This window comes from Delphinus delphis, chromosome 11 (genome assembly GCF_949987515.2).
Source record: "Delphinus delphis chromosome 11, mDelDel1.2, whole genome shotgun sequence".
In the NCBI taxonomy this organism is placed as follows: Eukaryota; Metazoa; Chordata; class Mammalia; order Artiodactyla; family Delphinidae; genus Delphinus; species Delphinus delphis.
The window spans coordinates 9,705,181-9,730,798 of record NC_082693.1 but is presented as its reverse complement, the minus strand read 5'-3'; the positions used below and the strand labels follow the sequence as shown (position 1 = coordinate 9,730,798).

The window sequence follows — 25,618 nt, the reverse complement described above, 5'->3', positions numbered from 1 at the left end:
TTACACATATGTTGTAAAATTTTTATAGCAAGTCAATGAGCAGGACAACATAGCTATGACCTTATTTTAGAGTTGAGTAGATTTTGACTCAGAGAGGTTTAGGGCCTTAGTTAAGATCAAGTGACTAAATAGTGTGAGAAGTGAGACTAAAACCAATCTTGAAGTTTCTTCTTTGACCTGTGGAGACCCAGGCTTCCTTCCATCTACAAGAATTGGTTATGGAGGAGTTAGGATTATTTACTTGGCAGACAGGAGAATTTTGTCTATCTCTATTAAATGCTTCATTAAAATCAAGTGTCCTATGATACCGCTGTGGACAAGACAGAGAAAAAGTGGCTAGTTGGCTGTTATCATGGGGTAAATTCATAACTGGTTTGGTAACCAGAGTGCCGATCAGTGTTACCTCTAGGAGAGTTTCTGGAGGCATTCCAAAGGGTTTTATCTCAACCTTACCTTTTCAACATACATGTCTGTTTTGTATGAGATACAGACAACAGGCTGATCAAATCTTTGAGTGATACAAGACTTAGGGTAACTACGTTTCCTATTTACTTTTTTCTTTCTTTAAGCTCCAACTACTTTCCTGCTCTTCAGTCAAAAGAGTGCCATCAACCGCATGGTGATTGATGAACAGCAGAGCCCTGACATCATCCTTCCTATCCACAGCCTTCGGAATGTCCGGGCCATTGACTATGACCCACTGGACAAGCAACTCTATTGGATTGACTCACGACAAAACATGATCCGAAAAGCACAAGAAGATGGCAGCCAGGTAATTCAGGGCTGCATTCAAAATCCAGTTCTTCTGCCTAGTAATTGGACCAGCCAACCGTCCTATTTTACTGAAGTCTTGACTCCGTGTGTGTGTGTGTGTGTGTGTGTGTGTGTGTGTGTGTGTGTGTGTAAAACTGAAATTCTGAACCTAGCAGCTTTTTTCCCTCCTAATGATATTTGAGTAAACAATTGTTTGATAATTCTATTAGAATGAAGATTGTGTTGTATTAAAATAACTTATGCTCATATATTAGTATGACTGTCAGTGCCACCTGTATCATTTATATAGTTTTTTTTTTAATTCCATTTACATGGAGTGTTGGAAACTTTGAAATCAAATACACACTTGGTTCTGATCTCAGCTCTGTCACTCACTAGGATTCTTACGAACTTTTTAGCTGAAAGGAATGTAAAAGCCCATTACCACACAGTGGGCCCTCAATAAATAATAGTTGTATTACTAGTTAACTATTATTTAAAAGGTTCAGAGGATGGGAAACATAAAACACAGTCTCAGTAAAATTACATCTAGGATATGTTATCATTAGTCTAATCTTTTTTTGTTTTTGTTTTGGTAACTATTATTTGGTGACTATGGGATAGGAATGAAAATATTATCAACATGTCTTATCTGTGCTTACATTCTAGTCATGATTTACATACCACTGTCCATAATTCTTTGCTTTCTTTCTGTGTCCAAGCAGTATTAGACCGGGATTACTATAAATAATTATTTGTCATTTTCCTTTTAACAGTAATGTTAAGTTGCATTTTTAATGCATTAAAATTTAGGGAGATTAGATTACTTATTTTTCATGTCTTGTCTGACAAGAGCAAGGAGATAGTGTATTTAGGGCCGCCGAGGATCATTGAGGGGTATAGTAGTAGCGGTGTACTACAGATGCACTTTACACGGTGTAGGCCAGGACCAATAGGCTGATAACTAGTTGATAGAAATTACAGCTGTTGTTATACAGCTGCGGACATAGCAAATAAATGAGATAGCCTTATTAAGGAGTGTTACCTCAGAGATGCCGAGTAAATAAAATATAATTTATTCAGATAAAACAGATGAACAAAGCCTCTCTTTTTGCTTGGCTTTGTTTAAAAGAAAATTTGGGGGGGGGGTAGATTTGAGGATTAGAGAAGGACATGACTGATAGATGTGGTTTGTAGCCCTGACTAATTGCTATTGTCTCTAGAGCAGTTTCTCAGCTTCCGCACTGTTGACATTTTTGGCTGGATAATTCTCTGTGTGGAGGTCTGACGTGTACGTCATAGGATATTTAGCAGCATCCCTGGCCTCTCCCCACTAGAAGCCAGTTACAGTCTCATAGGCGTGACAATCAAAAATGGCTCTAGGGCCTCCCTGGTGGCGCAGTGGTTGAGGGTCCGCCTGACGATGCAGGGGGCGTGGTTCCTGCCCCGGTCCGGGGAGGATCCCGCATGGAGCGGCTGGGCCCGTGAGCCATGGCCGCTGAGCCTGTGCTCTCCAGCGGGAGAGGCCACAGCAGTGGGAGGCCTGCGTACCGCAAAAAAAAAAAAAAAAAAAAAAGTCTCCAGACATTGGCCAGTGCCCCTGGTGGAGGCGTTTGCAAATGCAGAATCGCCACTGGTTGAGCACCACTGCTTTAGAGGTATTTCTAGAGTGTGGTTCTAGCCGCAGTTGTCTCTGGTTTACAGGGACAGCTGCCACCTTCTCACTCTCATTTCTGATCAGTGCACTATCAGCTTCTTAGAGCAACCAGTATGGCCTCAGCTCGCTCTACTGCTTTATGTTGTAATAACCAAAGGGAACATTTGAAATGTTCACTAAGAAATGTCGCTTGAGACTTGAGAGTTCCTTCTCAGGTGTGTGACCACGTAAGTATAAGTATTGTGAGTGGTCTCCTCGGAGCTGTCTGGCTTGGAATCCAATTTTCTGTGTGTGTTTCTTTTTCTTCCCTTAGGGCTTTACAGTGGTTGTGAGCTCAGTTCCGAATCAGAACCTAGAAATACAGCCCTATGACCTCAGCATTGATATTTATAGCCGCTACATCTATTGGACTTGCGAGGCCACCAATGTCATTAATGTAACAAGATTAGATGGGAGATCGATTGGAGTGGTGTTAAAAGGCGAGCAAGACAGACCTCGAGCCATTGTGGTAAACCCAGAAAAAGGGTATGTTACTAAGGTGGCATCTGAAACCCTCATCAGCCTTCCTTTTCAGCCCATGTATATTCTTGCTTTCTCTGATTTTACTGTCTAGAATTTCCTTCCTTAGTCACTACTGCTTTAATTCTAATTTCTACCCATACCTCCAGGACTGTTTGAACTGTAACATCCTCCGTGAAGTTTCCCTTGATCTGCCCCACCCCCAGCCAGATGTGACATTCTCCTCTCTCAACTACCCACCGCTCTATGTCTGTACCTCTCTAGTTATACTTAGTCCTTTCCACTTTACCTTATACTTGTTTTTCAGTCTTATGTTTTCTACTAGATTTTAGGTTCTTTTATGATAAGAACTAATATGCCTTCTTTCATTTAATATAGAGCTTTGCATTTAATAAATTATACTTACTTGAATCTGAATGAATGATAAGGAATTCAGCAGGGAAAGTAGCTTACTTCAAAGGAGTTACAGGAAAGAGATGAACTATAGAAGTTAAATATAAGAAATGATTCATATATGACTTACTTTCAGTTATGAAATAGACTAATAGAGAAGAAAGTTAAAATTTTGTGTCCAGATCTCTCTGATTACTGCTATTTTATTTATTATATTGTATTATTCCAAAAGCATAAGGCTGCCAGTATCTAACAGTTTGTTTTATTAATTCCTTAAAGTTAACTCCCTAAGAACTTCTGTGCACCCTTTGTTACTATTATTGAAATTAATATATCCCGTGACCTTCAAAACATATGTTTTAAAACGTTTAAAATAAGATTTAAAAATATTATTTTACTTCCTTTTGTCTTAATCAACAGCAGTATTCTCATTTTGTGTGATTTCTTACTTTGGTAAACTTATAGTTTCCTCCTTTCTCTTCAGGTATATGTATTTTACCAATCTTCAGGAAAGGTCTCCCAAAATTGAACGAGCTGCTTTAGATGGAACAGAACGGGAGGTCCTCTTTTTCAGTGGCTTAAGTAAACCAATTGCTTTAGCTCTTGATAGCAGATTGGGCAAACTCTTTTGGGCTGATTCAGATCTCCGGCGAATTGAAAGCAGTGATCTCTCAGGTACCCAAGAAATGTGTTTCCTTATTTTGATTTGAGTTATTGAGATGATTCACCAGTAGCATTTGTATTTTCCTTCTATTGTATTATTTTTGTACACATTTCTTTACAGTTTTATTCACTAAGAATAGTCAGCATCAAGTTGGTTGGGAAGCACTTTTTCTTTAACCATCAACATGATTACTCCATTTTTATGTAATAACTTGCGAATTTTCTTGATTTGGGCTCCGTAAATAATATGTTTCTAATGCATCTCTTCTCCTTTTCTAATTCTTCTGCTCTACTTTGTCTTATCTCTGGCCTGAATTCTAGCCTATGATTAGTCTCCTGCCTGCTGATTTTTTCCCCCCTGAAAGTTTACACACTGTTCCTAAATTAATTTTCTGAAGCATGGTTTCTAATCATGTCACTAACTATACTAAAAAAACCCTTCAGGGTACTCTTAGAACCTGAAGAAAAAAAGTCTGGTTGCATGCTTAAGTTGGTATTTTCCTTTCACAAACTCATCCTCAAGCTCAAATGATCTTAAGATTCCTGGTGTGTTTTAATGAAATAATTTGTCTTCAAATATACTTTTTACTTTCTCATTTCTCTGTGGTCCTCTCTTTACAATCATGTTTATTCCCCTACCCCCAATTTCTGAAGTCCAAATACTCTGTGTGGTCTCACTAGCAATCAGGAAAATGAAATTAAAATAATACACTATTTATATCTATCAGAGTCATAAAATATGGTGTTGATTATTCCCAACATTGGCCAGATGGTAGAAAATGGCATGCTCTCGTACACTTTTGTAGAAGTGGAAATTGGTAGAACCTTTTTGGAGGGCCATTTGCTGGTAAATTTCTCTTTCGTATAGCTGTCTTACAGAAACACTGACCCTGTTGTACAACGGTGTTTGCTGAGCATTATTTGTAATAGTCTATCACAGAGAAATACATTCTAGTATATCAGGGGTATGAAATATTACAATCATTCAGTAATTATTACAGTCATTCAGTAGATCTGTGTGTACTGACATAGAAGGATGATTTTTAAAATTAAGTTGTATAGTAATGTTTATTAAGATTTAGTTTTATTTGAAATTTAAAACTCTATTTTACACCCACACACATATAAATACACATACACACACAAACTATATACTATATATACTGGCAAATTGCCTCCAAAAATGTGTGTACCACACACACACACACACACACACACAGACACACACACACACAGACAATATGTATACTATTAACAAAAATATAGGTATGTATTTTTGTATATTCCTTGAGAAATATGCAAACACATAAACCTTGAGAAAGGTATGTAAGGTTAGCATACTAATATGTTAAGAGTATTTATTTCTGTATCATATAAGTTTTATATTTTTGCATATATGTGTAACTTGTTTAAAATTTTAAGCAATTCTGTCTTTTCAGGTTCAAATGCCTCCCTTCCATTATGCCTTCTTTGATTCCAAACAGTCATGCACTCACTTTGCGTGTGTATGCACCCACCTTGCATAGTATGTTCTTTCCCTTACCTGATCACATGTATCTCTTATATCCCCTCTCGTGTGTATGATAGTTATTTATTATAACAGTGTTACAACTTTTTCTAGTATTTAATGTGGGTTTTCCCCCTTCTTTCCTTTTCTCTTTTTCTCTTCGTTTATGATGTTTATTTTTTGTTATAAAAGCAGCACATGTTTATTAAAGACAGTTTAGCAAATAAAAAAAGAAAATCCAAAACACTATCATTATTTATTTTTAAAACATCTTTATTGGAGTATAATTGCTTTACAATGGTGTCTTAGTTTCTGCTTTATAACAAAGTGAATCAGCTATACATATACATATATCCCCATATCTCCTCCCTCTTGTGTCTCACTCCCACCCTCCCTATCCCACCCCTCTAGGTGGTCACAAAGCACTGAACTGATCTCCCTGTGCTATGCAGCTGCTTCCCACTAGCTATCTATTTTACGCTTGGTAGTATGTATTAGTCCATGCCACTCTCTCACTTTGTCACAGCTTACCCTTCCCCCTCCCCATATCCTCAAGTCCATTCTCTAGTAGGTCTGTGTCTTTATTCCAGTCTTGCCCCTAGATTCTTCATGACCATTTTTTCCCCTTAGATTCCATGTATATGTGTTAGCATATGGTATTTGTTTTTCTCTTTCTGATTTACTTCACTCTGTATGACAGACTTTAGGTCCATCCACCTCACTACAAATAACTCAATTTCGTTTCTTCTTATGGCTGAGTAATATTCCATTGTATATATGTGCCACATCTTCTTTATCCATTCATCTGTCTATGGACACTTAGGTTGATTCCATGTCCTGGCTATTGTAAATAGAGATGCAATGAACATTGTGGTACATGACTCTTTTTGATTTATAGTCTTTTCAGGGTATATGCCCAGTAGTGGGATTGCTGGGTCATATGGTAATTCTATTTTTAGTTTCTTAAGGAACCTCCATACTGTTCTCCATAGTGGGCTGTATCAATTTACATTCCCACCAGCAGTGCAGGAGGGTTCCCTTTTCTCCACACCCTCTGCAGCATGTATTGTTTCTAGATTTTTTGATGATGGCCATTCTGACTGGTGTGAGATGATATCTCATTGTAGTTTTGATTTGCATTTCCCTAATGATTAGTGATGTTGAGCATTCTTTCATGTGTTTGTTGGCAATTTGTATATCTTCTTTAGGGAAATGTCTATTTAGGTCTTCTGCCCAGTTTTGGATTGGGTTGTTTGTTGTTTTGATACTGAGCTGCATGAGCTGCTTGTAAACAAAAGACTATCGTTATTAATGCTTCTTTTTTTGTCTATTCATGTTTTATTGTTTGTTTTTCCACCCTTAATTATGAAATGGTTCCAGCATACAGAAAGTGTAGAATTTCTGCCATCCATCTTTGTCAAATCTTAGTGTTTCAACAAATAACACATAAGGGAATCCCCATAAAGTTAACAGCTGATCTTTCAGCAGAAACTCTGCAAGCCAGAAGGGAGTGGCAGGACATATTTAAAGTGATGAAAGGGAAAAACCTAAAACCAAGATGACTCTACCCAGCAAGGATCTCATTCAGATTTGACGGAGAAACTAAAACCTTTACAGACAAGCAAAAGCTGAGAGTTCAGCACCACCGTACGAGCTTTACAACAAATGCTAAAGGAACTTCTCTAGGCAGGAAACACAAGAGAAGGAAAAGACCTACAATAATAAACCCAAAACAATTAAGAAAATGGTAAGAGGAACATACATATAGATAATTACCTTAAATGTAAATGAATTAAATGCTCCAACCAGAAGACACAGACTGGCAGAATGGATACAAAAACAAGACCCGTATATATGCTGTCTACAAGAGACCCACTTGAGACTGAGGGGCAAATACAGACTGAAAGTGAGGGGATGGAAAAAGATATTCCATGCAAATGGAAATCAAAAGAAAGCTGGAGTAGCAATTCTCATATCAGACAAAATGGACTTTAAAACAAAGACTATTACAAGAGACAAAGAAGGACACTACATAATGATCAAGGGATCAATCCAAAAACAAGATATAACAATTGTAAATATTTATGTACCCAACATAGGAGCACCTCAATACATAAGAACAAATACTAACAGCCATAAAAGGGGAACTCGACAATAACACAGTCATAGTAGGGGACTTTAACACCCCACTTTCACCAATGGACAGATCATCCAAAATGAAAATAAATAAGGAAACACAAGCTTTAAATGATACATTAAACAAGATAGACTTTATTGATATTTATAGGACATTCCATACAAAAACAACAGAATACACATTCTTCTCAAGTGCTCATGGAACATTGTCCAGGATAGATCATGTCTTGGGTCACAAATCAAGCCTTGGTAAATTTAAGAAAATTGAAATCGTATCAAGTATCTTTTCCAACCACAATGCTTTCAGGCTAGATATCAATTATAGGAAAAAATCTGTAAGAAATACAAACACCTGGAGGCTAAACAACACACTACTTAATAACCAAGAGATCACTGAAGAAATCAAAGAGGAAATCAAAATATACCTAGAAACAAATGACAATGAAAACACAATGACCCAAAACCTATGGGATGCGGCAAAAGCAGTTCTAAGAGGGAAGTTTATGGCAATACAATCCTACCTTAAGAAACAAGAAACATCTCAAATAAACAACGTAACCTTACACCTAAAGCAATTAGAGAAAGAACAAAAAACCCCAAAGTTAGCAGAAGGAAAGAAATCATAAAGATCAGATCAGAAATAAATGGAAAAGAAATGAAGAAAACGATAGCAAAGATCAATAAAACTAAAAGCTGGTTCTTTGAGAAGATAAACAAAATTGACAAACCATTAGCCAGACTTACCAAGAAAAAAAGGGAGAAGGCTCAAATCAATAGAATTAGAAATGAAAAAGGAGAAGTAACAACTGATACTGCAGAAATACAAAGGATCATGAGAGATTACTACAAAGTAACTCTATGCCAATAAAATGGACAACCTGGAAGAAATGGATAAATTCTTAGAAATGCACAACCTTCTGAGCCTGAACCTGGAAGAAATAGAAAATATGAACAGACCAATCACAAGCACTGAAATTGAAACTGTGATTAAAAAATCTTCCAACAAACAAAAGCCCAGGACCAGATGGCTTCACAGGTGAATTCTATCAAACATTAGAGAAGAGCTAACACCTGTCCTTCTCAAACTCTTCTAAAATATAGCAGAGGGAGGAACACTCAGAAACTCATTCTACGAGGCGACCATCACCCTGATACGAAAACCAGACAAAGATGTCACAAAGAAATCTACAGGCCAATTTCACTGATAAACCCACACACATATCGTCACCTTATGTTTGATAAAGGAGGCAAGAATATACAGTGGAGAAAAAGACAGTCTCTTCGGTAAGTGCTGCTGGGAAAACTGGACCAGCTACATGTAAAAGAATGAAATTAGAACACTCCCTAACACCATACACAAAAATAAACTCAAACTGGATTAAAGACCTATATGTATACCAGACACGATCAAACTCTTAGAGGAAAACACAGGCAGAACACTCTATGACATAAATCACAGCAAGATCTGTTTTGACCCACTTCGTAGACAAATGGAAATAAAAACAAAAATAAACAAATGGGACCTAATGAAACTTAACAGCTTTTGCACAGCAAAGGAAACCATAAACAAGACAAAAAGACAGCCCTCAGCATGGGAGAAAATATGTGCAAGCCAAGCAGCTGACAAAGGATTAATCTCCAAAACATACAAGCACCTCATGCAGCTCAATATCACAAAAGAACAAACAACCCAATCCAAAAATGGACAGAAGACCTAAATAGACATTTCTCCAAAGAAGATATACAGATGGCCAACAAACACATGAAAGAATGCTCAACATCATTAATCATTAGAGAAATGAAAATCAAAATGAGATATCATCTCACACCAGTCAGAATGGCCATCATCAAAAAATCTACAAACAATAATGCTGGAGAGGGTGTGGAGAAAAGGGAACCCTCTTGCACTGTTGATGGGAATGTAAATTGATACAGCCACTATGGAGAACAGTATGGAGGTTCCTTAAGAAACTAAAAATAGAACTACCATATGACCCTGCAATCCCACTACTGGGCACATACCCTGAGAAAACCATAATTCAAAAAGAGTCATGTGCCGCAGCGTTCATTGCAGGTCTGTTTACAACAGCCAGGCCATGGAAGCAACCTAAGTGTGCATCGACAGATGAATGGATAAAGAAGATGTGGCACATATATACCATGGAATATTACTCAGCCATAAAAAGAAACGAAACTGAGTTATTTGTAGTGAGGTGGATGGACCTAGAGACTGTCATAGAGAGTGAAGTAAGTCAGAAAGAGAAAAACAAATACCGTATGCTAACACATATATATGGAATCTAAAAAAAAAATGGTCAGAAGAACCTAGGGGCAGGACAGGAATAAAGATGCTGACCTACTAGAGAATGGACTTGAGGACATGGGGAGGGGGAAGGGTAAGCTGGGACAAAGTGAGAGAGTGGCATGGACATATATGCACTACCAAACGTAAAATAGATAGCTAGTGGGAAGCAGCTGCATAGCTCAGGGAGATCAGCTCAGTGCTTTGTGACCACCTAGAGGGCTGAGATAGGGAGGGTGGGAGGGAGGGAGACGCAATAGGGAGGAGATATGGGGACATATGTATATGTATAACTGATTCACTTTGTTATAAAGCAGAAACTAAGACACCATTGTAAAGCAATTATACTCCAATAAAGATGTTAAAAAAAATCTTAGTGTTTGGCCATATTTTCTTTTGAACCTTCCTTCCTCCTCTCTCGTGAAAAAAAAAAAAAAACATTAGGGAGAATTTGAAGCCCTTGTGTATCCCTCCCCTGTTCTGTTTTCCTCCCTCTTTCCTCAGAGGTAACTTTTGATGTGTTTCTTTGCCATGCATGTTTTGCTTTCTCTCTCTTGCTCGTTCTCTCTCGCTCTCTCTCTGTATTTTTTACCATGTACATGCACACATTTAAACTTCTTTTCACTTTTTAAAATTAGTATAAGTAGTCTCATGTATTCTTTTGTCACTTGCTTTTTTCAGATATATCATGGTTTTGAGGTGATCCCTGTTGATCCACAAATCTATGTCAGTTATTTTCAGTGCTAAATAGTATTTCATTGATGATCATTCTACAGTTTCTCTATTCTGCTATCAAAACTGCTATTTCCAATTTTTTGCCATTAAAAGCAGTGCTGCAGTGTTTATTCTTATGTACATATTTGAATATTTCTCTGTGGCCTAAACTTAGTAGTGGGATTGCTGTCTAATGTGGTATGTATATATTCAACTTGACTATATCTATTCAGATTGCTCTCCAAAGTGATTATATCAGTTTAGAATACCCACAGTTTTGCATATATAGAAGTATATGAGCTTCTCCTCCAGTACTTGGTACTTTTAGACTTCTGAGTTTTTACCAATCCAATAGTTTTAGAGGTATATCTCATTGTTAATAAAGTATGCATTTCTCTATTTGAATTTGAGGTTAATTTATTGGTCATTCATATTTCATATGTGAATTGCAATTCGTAGTTTCTGCCCATTTTCCTATTGCTGATTTCTAGAAATTCTTTATTCAGGATGTTAATCCATTATCAAATTACATACATATTGGTGGAGAATTGTTATGTTTAAGGAATTCAGTCTTTTCATTCATGACTGTGGGGTATCCTTCCATTTATAAGTCTTCTTTAATAATTTTTGGTATGCCTTCATACTTCCTCTATAGAGAAAGATACGTATTACATAAATCTTTCAGTTTGTGATTTACCTTTTCACTCTCCCAGTGGTGTCTTTAGATGAAAAAAGTTATTTTTATTGTAGTAAAGTTTATTAATTTTTCCCTTTATGATTAGTGCCTTTTATGTTATATTTAAGAAATCTTTGACTTCTGCATAGTCACAGAGATACTTTCTTGTGTTTTTTCCTAAAATGTTTTTGTTTAACTTTTCTTATTTTAGATCTCTAATCCATTTGGAATTTATTTTTGTGTATGGTGTGAGACAGGGGTTAAGTTCTATTTTATTTTCCACGTTACTGTTTGATTCAACACTGTTTCTTTTGAGAAGACCATCCTTTCCCTGCTGTGCTCTCCTGTCACCTTTGTTATAAATGAAATGATTATATTAGTGTAACTTTGTGTCTGGACTCTAATCGTCCCTTGGTCACTTTGTCTTACATAGTATTGTTTTAATTAATAAAACTTTATAACAAGTTTATCTCGCAGTGTACATCTTTAGTATTTCTTCTTAGTATTTCTTTAAGATTACCGTGGCTAGTGTTGACACTTTGCATTTCCAAATACATTTTAGGATCAGCCTCTTCCACCAAAAAGCAAAAACCTACTAGAATTCTTTCTGGTTTGCTTTGAATTTATAGATCAATTTAGGGAGAATTGTTATCTTTATAATATTAGTCTAGATTCTAAACCATGAACATGGTATATCCCTTATTTATTTAGAACTTTAATTTCCCTCAGTGTTTTGTAGTTTTCTGTGTAGAGGTCTTGCCTGTGTTTCATTGGAATTATTCCTTGGTATTTAATGCTTTTGAATGCTGGTAATAAAGAGTAGTCTAAATATTTAATATTTCATTTTCTGGTTGTGGCTGGAATATAGAAATACAGTTTTTCCCTTCTTCCCCAGTCTGGTACATTGTGCTTGTTCCCAGGGACCTTGCTAAATTAGAATTTTCTGTGTTACAGAATCATTTGTCTACAGATGGGGAGAGTTTTATTTTTTCTTTTCCAGTCCTTTTTCTCTGTTGCCTTATTACACTGACTGGGACCCCCCAGTACAATATTGAATAAAATAATAGAATCCTTAGATTTTTTTGTTTCATTTTGTTTTTGTTTTTCATGATTTGGGGGAAGCATTCAATACTTCTTGATTAGGTTTTATGTTTGCTAAGGTTTTTCTGTAGATAACTTTTAAAAAGCAGATTAAGGAAATTCTCTTCTGTTCTTAGTTTGCTAGAATAAATCAAACTTGATATGATACATTATCCCTTTTATATATTGCTGAATTTGATTTGCTAATGTTTTGTTTAAGATGTTTACATCTGTGTTCATTAGAAAGATTACCCCATAATTTTCCTTTGTTACAATGTACTTGTTGGCGTCTTGCCATCAAGGTTACATTGGCCTCATAAAAAGAAATGTTTCCTTTTTTTACGTTTTCTGAATAAGATTAGTATAATGTTGGTAGGTTTTTTTCCCCCCTTCCTTATATGTTCACAGATAATCATATACTTTTTTCATGGGATATCTTTCTGCTTAGTATTTTTAGCCTCCTACAGAGCTTTTATACTGCACTGTGTTTAGTATATGCGTAGATTGTTGAATAAATGTCTTTTCATTGCTGATTCCAGAGTTTTATAACCGCCGTCAGAGTCAATCAGTAGATCTGGGATCCTCCAGCAACACTGTTGACCTCTTATTTTCCCCAGTTGTCCAATTGAGGCCATCCTTCCACTACCACCAACTAATCTTTTTTTAATCACTCTTAGTGTTACAGTTTAAATTTAATTTTAATTTTCATCAAAGTAATACATGTAGGTATAGAAATCAAATGGTTCTAATTGGCCTACAAAAACCAAGTCTACTGCTCTACTTCCTCCTCTCAGTTCCTACTCTCAGAGGCATCTCCGATAGTTTAAAATAACTTGTTTAAAACTGCTGCTTCATGATTTTTAATTTTTAGATACCACAATTGGACTTCTTTTAATGGAAGATAATGATTTTGCTGTCTTAAGCCATATATCCCTAACATACCTATATGAACTCTCCTCCCATCCTCCCAGCTTAGTTATATCATAATTTTTAAGTTCATAATTGTTTGTTATTTATGGCTATGAAAATATTACTGTGAGCTGCATTTCCTTCTGTAGCTTTAGTTCTCTCTGAAATGAATCTTATCTAATGTAAATATTGTTTCAGTATGTGCAGATGCATCAAGCACTCCATCTTTTTTTCTTTTTAACTGAAGACGTACCTCCTGCATTTCTTTGTCATCTTGCTCCAGTCTGGATTTGCTTGCTTTCTAGGGCAACTTTCTTTCACCGTTATCCTGGGAATGTACTTGCCAGTCTCCTTGGTTCTGAACCTGCTGTTTCCCAGATTCCGTTTCTTTCGTTAATTCCTTTTACGTGATAGATCACATCCTCTATTAGCTTATTGAAAGGAGGTTCATAGGAGGCTAAAATTCTTGATCTGTTGTCTGTCTGTTCTCCAACTTGTAAATTTTATATCGCTTTTCTACTCTTCTGTCCCATTTGTCCTTATGGGTTTATGCCTTCATTTTTTACCATCGTTTTAGTAGATGTTTAGGAGGGAGCTTAAGTAGACTTGTGTTTAACCCACCATGAATCTGAACGTTCACTTAGGCGGTGCCTTCTCATCCGTAATACCTCCCCACTTTTCTCCATTTATTAAAGCTTAGCTTTATGTTTGCCTCTTTCCTGGAACTTTCCCTGATATTTCCAAAGTATTAAGCTAATGTCTTTCTTTGATCAAACACTTAAGGACCAGGGAAAAGTTCTATAGATATTTGAAGGATGACTAGGAGGAAGAGAGAAGGAATTGATGTATTTTATTCTTTTTGAATGAAGGAGAAGCTATGGGGGTGGGCAGGGGGCACAGGTTTCAGCACACTATGTGAAAGACCTTTCTCCTAGTTCAGCAGTAGAATAGGCTGCCTCTTCAGAGTCTGGATGGCTCTGTGTCTGGGGTGTTGTAGAAATCTTATTTTGAGGTGAAGCTTGAACCAGGTAACCTTTGAGTCCTTTTTCCTGTGTTCTGAGTGGCCCGGTGGGTGAGGGTGGTGGTCTTCACAGACGCCTTGGCTGTGCTCGGCAGGTGGGGGAAGCCGAGAACACAGAGCTCTCGGCCCACCACCACTGCTTCATCCAGAGAAGTACTGTTTTTGTGTGTTATACATGTTAGAGAGTTTCATAAGACTTAATTTGAAAGGTAGACTGTGCTTTGCTTTTTTTTTCTTTTTGCGGTACGCGGGCCTCTCACCGCTGTGGCCTCTCCCGTGGCGGAGCAGAGGCTCCGGACGCGCAGGCTCAGCGGCCATGGCTCACGGGCCCAGCCGCTCCGCGGCACGCGGGATCCTCCCGGACCGGGTCACAAACCCGTGTCCCCTGCACCGGCAGGCGGACTCTCAACCACTGCGCCACCAGGGAAGCCCTGGACTGTGCTTTAAAAAATTTTTGAAAGCGACTCAAGTGCTTTTCTACATTTCTCTGAACTTAGTATCTACTACGTACTGGACACTTATGTGCTCTTGATTGCACTTGGATGTCTAGTCTGTTACCTGTTTCCTGGGATGTATATATCTTTTCTTCTCAGAATGATTTTTAAGTTTTCTGGTAGAGAGCTTATCATATTTTCCTTTTCAGTACTTTAAAAATCTAACTGGTTTTCAGTAAATAGCTGTTGAATGTATGACTTGACCCACATGCATCATTTCTGTTGAATGTTCTCCTTTCCAAGGTGCCAACCGGATAGTATTAGAGGACTCCAACATTCTGCAGCCTGTGGGACTAACTGTGTTTGAAAACTGGCTGTATTGGATTGATAAGCAGCAGCAGATGATTGAAAAAATTGACATGACAGGTCGAGAGGGTAGAACCAAAGTCCAGGCTCGAATTGCCCAGCTTAGTGACATTCATGCAGTAAAGGAGCTGAATCTTCAGGAATATAGTAAGTGTTGGTGGTGTACTGCTAATCGCGATTCATGTTGTAAGAAATGATATAAAACTAAGATGTTGTTTTGTGTCTTCTTATTTCTTTAAGATTTTCATACACTTTTAGTTTTGCCTTTTTTTTTTTTTTTTTTTAAACTCTTCATGTTTTCAAAGCCTATATTCACCTGGGAGCTTTTTCATGTGAAATACTTTTTCCTCATGAAACAGGAGTGGGGGAAAGGAATGGTATTGCTCATTTTCAAAAATTTCCCCAGGTATAGCAAGGACTCTGTCATGTTTTTTCTCTCTCCTTCAGCCCTTTTAAGAATATTGGTATACAGCATATATTTCTTTTGTTCCATGTACATACCCATGGTTTCAACAAAAGCAAAAGTTACATTTATATAATGATGACTATAGTTATCATGGAAATAAACCTATTCTTAAGCAAAAGCAAAACAAACTAAAAATTAGTGTGTAAACTTAGAGAAGACTGTGTTTAATAAGAGCTTGTTTTTTCCCCACGTGGATAAGTTTTTCAATTCTAGCTTAGAAAAGTGGCCATAAATTATTTTTTTTATCTTACTGAAAACTTTTGAAAATGACTAGTCATCTTGGCCTAGTTAACGTGTGTTTATGTAATAGTGTTAACTCTTGTTAATATGTGTCTGTCATCAAATGTGCCTTCCTAGCAATCACTACTGTAGGTCTTATACAATATATCAGGAATGCACATGTTAAATGGAGGACTGAGAGAAGTATTGAAACTCCTTAACTTGTTGGCACAATGCTTCAGAAATGAATTGGAGTATGAAAGGAGGGAAGAGGAGTGAGAGCACCGTAGCTTGTTCAAGTCTTCATTGTGTTGTCACTGTTCATGAACTTAGAAGTTAAGTTAGGAGGTATCTGAGATTTAGAAAGTTAGAATTGTTGTCATTCTATGTTATAACATATAATTCATGCTGAATATTTAACAGAAATAAGGTAGAGATGATGTAATGGCTAAGTTATTTATTCAGTTGATATGAACATTTTATTGCAGAAGAATCTCAACGAAGGTTTTCAGAATTTCAGGGGGAATATCTTTAAAATTCAACACTTAAATATGGTTTTATATTTAGAAAAACTTTTTTTTCAAATTTCTAATAACATTAAAGAAAATTGGATTGCTGTTTATGAAAAGTGTCATGAATTAAAAGGTTGAGAAAGTGCTCTATAGGTTGTACATCCTAATACAAGGACTGGGGTGTCTGCTTTGTGTGATACTACACATACGTGTAGTATCACACATCTGCTCATTTGTACAGAGTTGACTCCCTCAACCTCATCAACACACACTGAAGCAGGACTGATGTGTTACTGAGAAAAGAGTCATAATAAACGGGTGGCTACTGGGATGACAGCTGTCAAGTTGCTTTTGACACGAGCTAAGTAGAAAAGTCAAAACAATGATTTCATTAAATACAACTTATGAGACAGACTTTGAAATGTGCCTGATAGTGTATTTATTTAATTTAACCCAAATATGAGGAAATTAAACATTTGTAACATTGCAAGTTCTTTTGCAGTTGACCAAGCAAATAATTTTGATTGTCTCTGGGTGGTTAGATTCATGTGAACTTGTTTTTTCTTCTAACAACTCTAATTTTCAGCAGGTTCCTCATTGGAGTATACTTTTTGAGTGAAATCATCTTACCTCTCAGAAAGGTAGAATTTCGGAGTTAAAAATCTTTAGAAGAGTTTTTATATTTTAAAGAGAATAATATCCAAGTTTCAGCGTTCTCCCTAGCATTTTTTTTAGTTCGAATAATCACTTTTTCTTATTCACAAAAACTAACATGAGCTGTACCGTTACCTTACTTTAAATACTGTAAAATATTTTATGTATAAGTATGTAAAGACAGTGGTTAGATATAAGTATTTTGTGTTTTAAATTGTTGTCCTCCTTTTCTTGTAGATTGTTTAGGGATGGGGTGAGAAATTATACTGTGTGGAAATAAAATTCAAAGGGATTTTACATTTGGTTTTGTTGGTAACTCAAAAATAATTGATTTTGTCTGGGCTCTTCCTTCTTCCTCCCTCCCTTCCTTTTCTTTTTCCGTTCTTTCTTTTTCTTTCCTTTCTTTTTTCTCTTCTCTCCTCTTCTCTTCTGTGCTCTTCTTCTCTTCTCTTCTCTCTTCTCTTTGCAGGACAGCACCCTTGTACTCAGGATAATGGTGGCTGTTCACATATTTGTCTTGTAAAGGGAGATGGTACTACAAGGTGCTCCTGCCCCATGCACTTGGTTCTGCTTCAAGATGAGCTACTATGTGGAGGTAAATATGTTATTTTTTTTTTTCTGAAAGTCTAAATGCCAGTCATGTTCCAAAACTTAGTCTAGCATTCTTTGATTTGACAGTGAAATTGCTTTCTCCTAACTTGATTGCTCACTTATATTTCATTTTCTGCACTGTACTAGGCTTTTGGATTCTTCTAAGAGTGAATTCATCATGACAAGTGATAGGTGTAACCTAACCCTGGGACTAAGGCAAAAGGGGAAACTCATAACTGTGAATGAATCTACTTCCTAATAAAAAAGTAGCTTTTCCCACCCCAAAGGGTAACAAGGTGAATTAATTCTACCTCCTATAGTCTTCATCCACTGAATCCTAGATTCTATCAGTTTATATGTCATTGCTGGGAGTGTATCCAGTGAAAAGAATACTCTTTTGTTCAGTTCTATCAGCAGTTCCCTGTTGTTTCTCTTACTTACGGAGCCAAAAAAAAAAAAAAATTTTTTTTTTTTTGAAGATATCACTGAGTAGTAATAATGTTGTAGTGAAATTGGTTCAGTCACTCATGGGACCATAACAGATTGGTATATTCCTTTGTTAAAGCAAAGTATGGTAGCTTCAAATGCCATTATAATATTTTTTCCCTTAATTCAGAAATTCTCCTCTCGGGGATAATGCTAAGTTAATTCAGCTGAAGGAAAAAGTCTATTCTCTGCAGTGACATAAATTTAAAAATAATTTCTAATGATAGGAAAGCTAGTAAAATAACTGAGTTTATATAGCTATTAAACATTATGAGCATAAGCTGATGTAAAAATGTAGCCAAAATTTGGTGCAAGTGGAAAAAAAATATTAAAATTGCGTTTTCTACTGTGATGAGAATTATGTAAAAAACGTATTTCTGTGAACAAAGATTGAAAGGGCTTACACTCAAAATATAAAAATTATTGATAAGGTGGTACACTCAAAATATAAAAATTATTGATAAGATGGTATTATAAGACTATTTTATTCTTCTAACTTTCCTTTAAGTTTTTTTAAAAAAATAAATAACATGTATTGAGTAGCAGCTATGAGGCACTCTGTTTGGACTGCAGAAGATTTGCAGATCTTTGACACAGAGCATACAGTTTAGTCAGGGAGATCAGATATGTGCATAGTAAAAGTTAAGCTCTGGTACTTGAAGTATCTCTCCCCAAAATAGCAGGCATTATACAACAATGTGAATTTATTTAATGCCACTGAACTGTATGTTTTAAAATGGCTAAAGTGGTAAACTTGTTACATATATTTTACCACAATTAAAAAAAAAAAAAAAACTGTTTCCATGTCAGGGTGCCAGATTATTGCTCTAATAAGGCAAATCCTAGAAAAATATGCCTTTATGTAATGATAACGTAGGTAAAACTGAATCAAAGTTACCACCTTTCATTTAGAAAATGTCCTGTAAAAGACCAGTGTTTTTTTCCTTCACATTTAGTGATTGCTTTTAATGTATATATTAAATGCATATTTTTATTAAATGCATTGTTTTTAACAAATGTGTACAGTGGTGTTACCAACACCCAAATCTAGACATACGGTGTTTTCATTAAGAAAAGTTCCCTGTGTCCTAGCAGCCAGTTCTCTTCCAGAAGTAACGATTTTTTTTATTCTCATCCTCATAGTTTAGCTTTGCCTGTTCTTGAACTTTATATAAGGAATCATGACGTATGTACTGTATGTCTGCATTCTCTTGCTTAATATAATATTTTTGAGATTCATCCTTACAGTGGAGAGCATCAGTCATTTTTATCTTTTTGTTGCTAGTATGTTTGTTGCTAGTATGTTTCATTGTATAAGTAAGCCACAGTTTTATTATTCTTGTGTTGAGGGACATTTTAATTGTTTTCAGTTTTTGTTATTAAGAGTGAAACTGCAGTGAATGTTTTTATACAAGATTTTTCTTGTGACTTAACATTGATTTTACAATGGAGGTAAATGAAATACAGAATCTTAATTCCTCTGCTTGACCTTCGAGATGTGTTTTCATTTCAGCCTATTTTACCAACCCATCTCATTTGTATTTCTGCCCAATCTGCTCACTTTATTTTTGTGTGGCTGTTTGGAGTTCGACATCACTGTGGCATGTTCTGTTTTGTTTTGCTTCTGTGGGTTTTCTTGTGGTATTTCAGGGATGTATTTTTCTTCTTACCTGCACATCCTCAATCTCAATCAGCTGATGAGTCTTCCTCATGATCTTTGAAACCTTCACTAGCTGTTACTGTTGTCCCTTTTTCTGAATTGTAGCACTTGTTAGCAGCATGCAGCTCAGAGTTACATAATCATTTGTTTTATATTCATTAGTGTGTTCCTAGCCCCAACCAAATTAAAAGCTCTTTAAGGACATGGACCATATTTTATCTGTTTTTATTCTCCATATGACCTGTTACAATGCTCTATACATAATAGGATCAGATTTCCTCTAGAAAGTCCCTCAAATTCTCCATGTAAAATGTTCACTTGTAATCTCTATTCTCTATCTAATATTCTCTATTTTAAGGATAAAAGGTTTTCTGATCCATAGTCATATAATAAAGTTCTGTTCTCTAGAGGATTCACTAACAGACAAGTTTTTAAAAGGAGTCAGTGGGCCTGTGATACCGTAGTAAAGGTAATGGGCTAAAAGTAAGGAGACTGCCCTTTTAGTCCTCTTTTTTTTTAATCACTCTTGTTCATAGGAAGCTCTTTGACCTTGGTGATCACTTAGCCTCTCTGAACCTCAGTTTCTTCATTTGCAAAACAAAGAAATTCGGATTGAATGACAGTTCTCAAACTGGTGTCAGCATATTTTTACATTTTAAAGAACTGCTGAGGAGAGCTTTTGTTTGCATAGGTTATATTTATCTATTTACCGTAGTAGGATTTGAAACCAAGGACTTTAAAAAATAACAATAATAAACCTTTACATGTTCTCAAATTAAAACTGTTAAGAAAATTAACTGCATTTTCTAAAGCAAAATAATTTTAGTGAGAAATATGGCATTATTTTTACTTTTTTGTAAATCTCTAATGTTGGGCTAGATTCTGATGTCTACTTCTGCATTCAGTCTGTTGTAGTACGTAGTTTTGTTGAAGTACATGAAGAAATTTGGCCTCATACAGATATGAGGAAAATGGAGGACTATAATATAGCCTTTTCAAATAATTATGTATATTTATGTTGAATTCTACACCAAATCTTGACAAGGGGTCATTTTCTATAGGTTGAGTTGTGATGTGGAATTTGAAACCATATCAGCTCACTTTTCCTAGTCTCATGTTGAAATCTGTTAGTTTATCTTGTGCTCAGAATGGATATTTTACCCATGCACTGTTTTGTAACCTTACACCTTGGTCATTTGGAAATACTAGAATTGCACTCAGAAATTCCCAGATCTTCAGATTTTGATGCGTTTCATTATACAGTATCGAAAAAAATAACATTACCACCAATCTCATCATAAAAATATTTAAGTACTAGGAGTCTGTCAAGTTTAGTTTTGGATATAGGTCTTCCAAAATTATAATTTCTGATTGAAAGTTCCAGTGTTATAATTTGCCACAGAAATACAGTGTTATAATGATTTGCTCTTGAAATAATTGACTCACTGGTTCATTTTTTTTAAAACTTCCTGCCAAATACCCAAGTGCAAACATTGATAGTTTATCTGTCAGTTGTTCTTTCACATCAGAAGGGTGTCCCATTTTAGGTTGCGTTTATAGCTCAGAATGCTTTCCCTTAAGAAACCATCATGCTGAGGTATGCAACACGAGCTTTATACATGCTTCCTATTTTGTCAGACAGTATTGAGGAGACATGTACTCAAAGAATTGATTTTAATGTAATTAATATTTTTACTGATTCATCAAGAACATTCTTAAATGAAACTGGCTTCCCCATTGCCCCCCACCCCGTGTGTATGTGACTGTGTAGAATGCAGTGACGACTAGTACAGTTTGGTGCCATTGCCTCGAATCTGCTAAGGTGCCAGGAGTTTTACCCACCGTTCCTTTTGTGGCACCAATGCAAGTGACATGTTAATATTATTATAAAATAGTTTCTGTCAATTCCCTGAAAGAGGTCGCAGGTTAGGAACCCCCAGGGGGTTGTGGACCATTATTTGAGAACCTCAGGGCTAGAAAAGTTATGAATTCTAAGGTAACTTTAAAATATTTGGAGGTCGATGATTATAGTGATGATTCCCAGGTTATGTGTGAGATTATAACGGGTTGCAAATACAGTAATCCTACTTGAATTATAGTATATGAGAAAACTTCTGCCTTATAGTTTTGCAAGTTAGTGAATCTAAATGAAGTACTGTAAAGATTATATTTCTCTGATTCAGTGAGACACTTTACAAATTTTATCTATTATAAAGTGTTTTGTACATGCTAATTATTAAATGGGCTTCACTCAGGTGTAAATGTCTGTACCTCTGTGTGACTGTGATTATGTTTTTGTCACTCCCCTCCCTTTTGTTCATTTGAAGAACCCCCGACATGTTCTCCTCAGCAGTTTACTTGTTTCACGGGAGAAATTGACTGTATCCCTGTGGCTTGGAGGTGCGATGGGTTTACTGAATGTGAAGATCACAGTGATGAGCTCAATTGTCCTGTGTGCTCAGAGTCCCAGTTCCAGTGTGCCAGTGGGCAGTGTATTGATGGTGCCCTGAGATGCAATGGAGATGCCAACTGCCAGGATAAGTCAGATGAGAAGAACTGTGAAGGTATCCGAAATTCCTAGGCCTGGTTATGGAGTCCTTTTTCAATTAAGTTGTTTGAAATTCAGAGTATTGCTTTGGCTCATTCAGTGGTAGATTTGGGGTTTTTCAAGTGTATTTGACTTTATTATTTCTAAGCATAGTAGCATGTTCTAAATTGTTTTAATTCACTTAACATGATAAGGTTTATACACGTTAATAAGCTTTGCAAGTTGAGAAATGAGGCCGAAACATTAGACCTTCAGTATGTAAAACTAGTCCTTATTTCCAATGAGCTCTCAGTTAGTGGATTTATTTATTACAACGTAAAATAATTTCATATTTTCTTCTTTTATCTGCTAACCTTTAACACAGTAAAAAACAACCACAACAAAAACAAATTCTCTGTAAATTTTTAGTGTACAGAAATGCATGTAGAATTCTTTAATTCTTGACAGAATTATTAGTGAAAGATGAAATTTAGCATAAAGGACAAAATAGGAAATTTTGTGCTGGATTCCTTTGTCTTCTCTTTTCTTTCAACCAGTTGAAATCCCTAGAGAATAATTTGTAAGTTTTCTCTAAAAGTCTAATTTGTTTTTCATTTGCGCCCAGAAAGCACTTTTTTTTTTTTTTTTTTGCGGTACGCGGCCTCTCACTGTTGCGGCCTCTCCCGTTGCGGAGCACAGGCTCCGGACGCGCAGGCCCAGCGGCCGTGGCTCACGGGCCCAGCCGCTCCGCGGCATGTGGGATCTTCCCGGACCGGGGCACGAACCCGTGTCCCCTGCATCGGCAGGTGGGCTCTCAACCACTGCGCCACCAGGGAAGCCCCAGAAAGCACTTTTTGACTTTTGCCAGAGTTTACCTTTACATGGTAGCAAAAATAAGAAAACTATTTGCATTTTTTTCCTCAGTGCTTTGTTTAATTGATCAATTCCGCTGCGCCAACGGTCAGTGCATTGGAAAACACAAGAAATGTGATCATAATTTAGATTGCAGCGACAAATCAGATGAACTGGATTGTTGTAAGTATGACTAAAACCTTGTTTATTGCTCTTAAGGGAGAAGTTTTATAGTACTTTGCCTTTTCCTTATGTGTGAGGTTCACTTACAACCAGTATTTCCTTATTAAGAAACAAGTTATTAAGTTAGTTGTTTGTACCAGGGATTTCTTACATTTTGTATTTAATAATTTCTTAAAGACAGTAGTTTTCTTATGTACAAAAATCTTCACAGAAACATTTAGTAAAGCATCAGAAAAGAATATTGTTTTGCCAAAACTAAAGTTAGGAAATTCTCAGTTTAGATATGTAGAAATCAATCAGTGGTCTAAACTTAAGAGTTTCTGAACATTGGTCCATGTTTAAAATCTCCCATTTTTTTTCTGGGTAATTTTCTACCAGTGACTTTAAGAGCTTCCTTAAAATGCAGCCTGAGGATACGTGAGCCACCTTATACCCCTAGGTCTAGAGACCTTAGGCTAAATAACCTGTGTTTCTTCAGGGTTCATAACTATTGACTAATGTCCTAACATAAAATATATCCCAAATTGACAAACAGTTCTGAATGGAATTCAACACAAGCCAGGTCTACCTACCCTGTTTGTGGAGTTTAGACAGAACTCATTTTAAAGCTCTTTAATCTTAACAAAGACTTTAAGCTGGTATTTTTACAAAATTCAAATGGGAGACTCACTAAAATTTTTGGGAACTATCCATTTATTCAGCAAACATGTGCTGAATACCTACTGTGTGCTGGGGATGCGGGATGCATGGTACCTGTACCAGGGTTCTCAAAGTCCTCTGTGGTTGGAGGTAGTAGTAAGAAGAGGGATTTTAAAGCCAGGCAGAGATGGGTTTGAATTCTAACTTCACCGCTTACCAGCAGTTATTTGCTCTTGTTAGGCCTCAGTTTTTCCATCTTTATTTTATTTATTTATTTTTTTTTTGCGGTACACGGGCCTCTCACTGTTGTGGCCTCTCCCGTTGCGGAGCACAGGCTCCGGACGCGCAGGCTCAGCAGCCATGGCTCATGGGCCCAGCCGCTTCGCGGCACGTGGGATCCTCCCAGACCAGGGCATGAACCCGTGTCCCCTGCATCGGCAGGCGGACTCTCAACCACTGCGCCACCAGGGAAGCCCTCCATCTTTAAAATGAAGATAATGTTTAGCATGGCTGTTGTGAGAAAATTAAATGATTTAATGTATATAAAACATACAGCTTGGATCATAGTAGGTACTTGATAAAGGAGTGTGATAAATGATATTAAATGTGCTGTAATAGAGATCTATACAAGGATTAGCACAAAGAAGAGAGTAGTCAGATCTTTAGGAATGAAGATGGGTTTCAGGGAAAACGTCTTAGAAAAATGGTGCATAAGGTTGGTGGGTGTTGGTCAGTGAATAGCGTTACTTATGCGGATAAGTGGAGAGATTGCATTCCAGGCAGAGGGACTGTCCTGTCCTGCTCAAAACCAGAGTGAAACAAGCACCTTTGAGAAGTTACATGTAAATTGGACTGCCAAAGTACAGTCTCCTGTCTTGAGGGGTGTCAGCTGGAGGTAGCATATGTAAAGTTGAGATCACGAAGGATTTTGCTTTTCCTCTAAAGAGTCTAGACAGTATTCCAGAATAACGGAACGCCATTGAAAAACTTAAGTGAAGGACTGGCATGGCTACATAATTGTGAAAGCTGTAAAGCAGATGCATTGGAGGTGATAAGATTATGGCAGGGAAATTTTTTAGATTGGTTTTAGATTTGAAAATTTTTTGACCACATCAAGAGGAATACAAAGATGTGAGTACACACAAATGAAAGTGTCATACAACAGTATTTACCTATATTGTGTGGAATGCATTCTGAAGTTTTCTGTTTCAAAATGCTGCTTTCAACCCACTAAGTTTTTACCATCTAATGACTTGCAGCCTATAATTTTAAAATGCTTTGGAGGCTATTGTAGTTCCAGCAGAAGACGGTGGAGGTCTAAATCAAGGGGAGCGGTGGTGGTGGAAAGGAGGGAGGGGATAGATTTCAAAGTTATTCCAGAAATAGAATAAAAAGGGTTTGGTAACCACTTAGAGTTGATAAGTCTAGGTTGACTCAACGGGTTACCTCATTGAGTAACTGGAGTCATAAACCAGAATATATGTCAGAGACTAAGAACCCAAGTATCATTTTGTATCTTGACTGTGGATGTCCTGTTTAGCTGATGTAGATTTTTAATTAGTTTATTTTTGTTTTAAATTTAATTTAAATTCCTTTAATTTGCTACAGGTGCCATCATTTATTTATGATCTACCTTACCCTGGAGTCTAGGAAACATTGACAAATGATGGTGACTATGAGTTCAGTTGGGATTATGTTG

At 36.6% G+C, this 25,618-nt stretch overlaps 1 protein-coding gene across 5 annotated transcripts in view; it reads left to right on the top strand.

Annotated features, from left to right (window-relative positions):
• Positions 1–25,618, top strand: part of LRP6 (LDL receptor related protein 6) — a 178,427-nt gene that overhangs the window by 139,075 nt on the left and 13,734 nt on the right. For all 5 annotated transcript variants that reach the window (XM_069541179.1, XM_069541178.1, XM_060024306.2 and 2 more), the window contains 7 exons: positions 570–772; positions 2,724–2,935; positions 3,807–3,997; positions 15,068–15,277; positions 17,451–17,576; positions 22,046–22,282; positions 23,170–23,280. In XM_069541179.1, the coding sequence (XP_069397280.1) occupies positions 570–772; positions 2,724–2,935; positions 3,807–3,997; positions 15,068–15,277; positions 17,451–17,576; positions 22,046–22,282; positions 23,170–23,280 (1,290 nt within the window). The remainder of the gene's footprint in view (positions 1–569; positions 773–2,723; positions 2,936–3,806; positions 3,998–15,067; positions 15,278–17,450; positions 17,577–22,045; positions 22,283–23,169; positions 23,281–25,618) is intronic.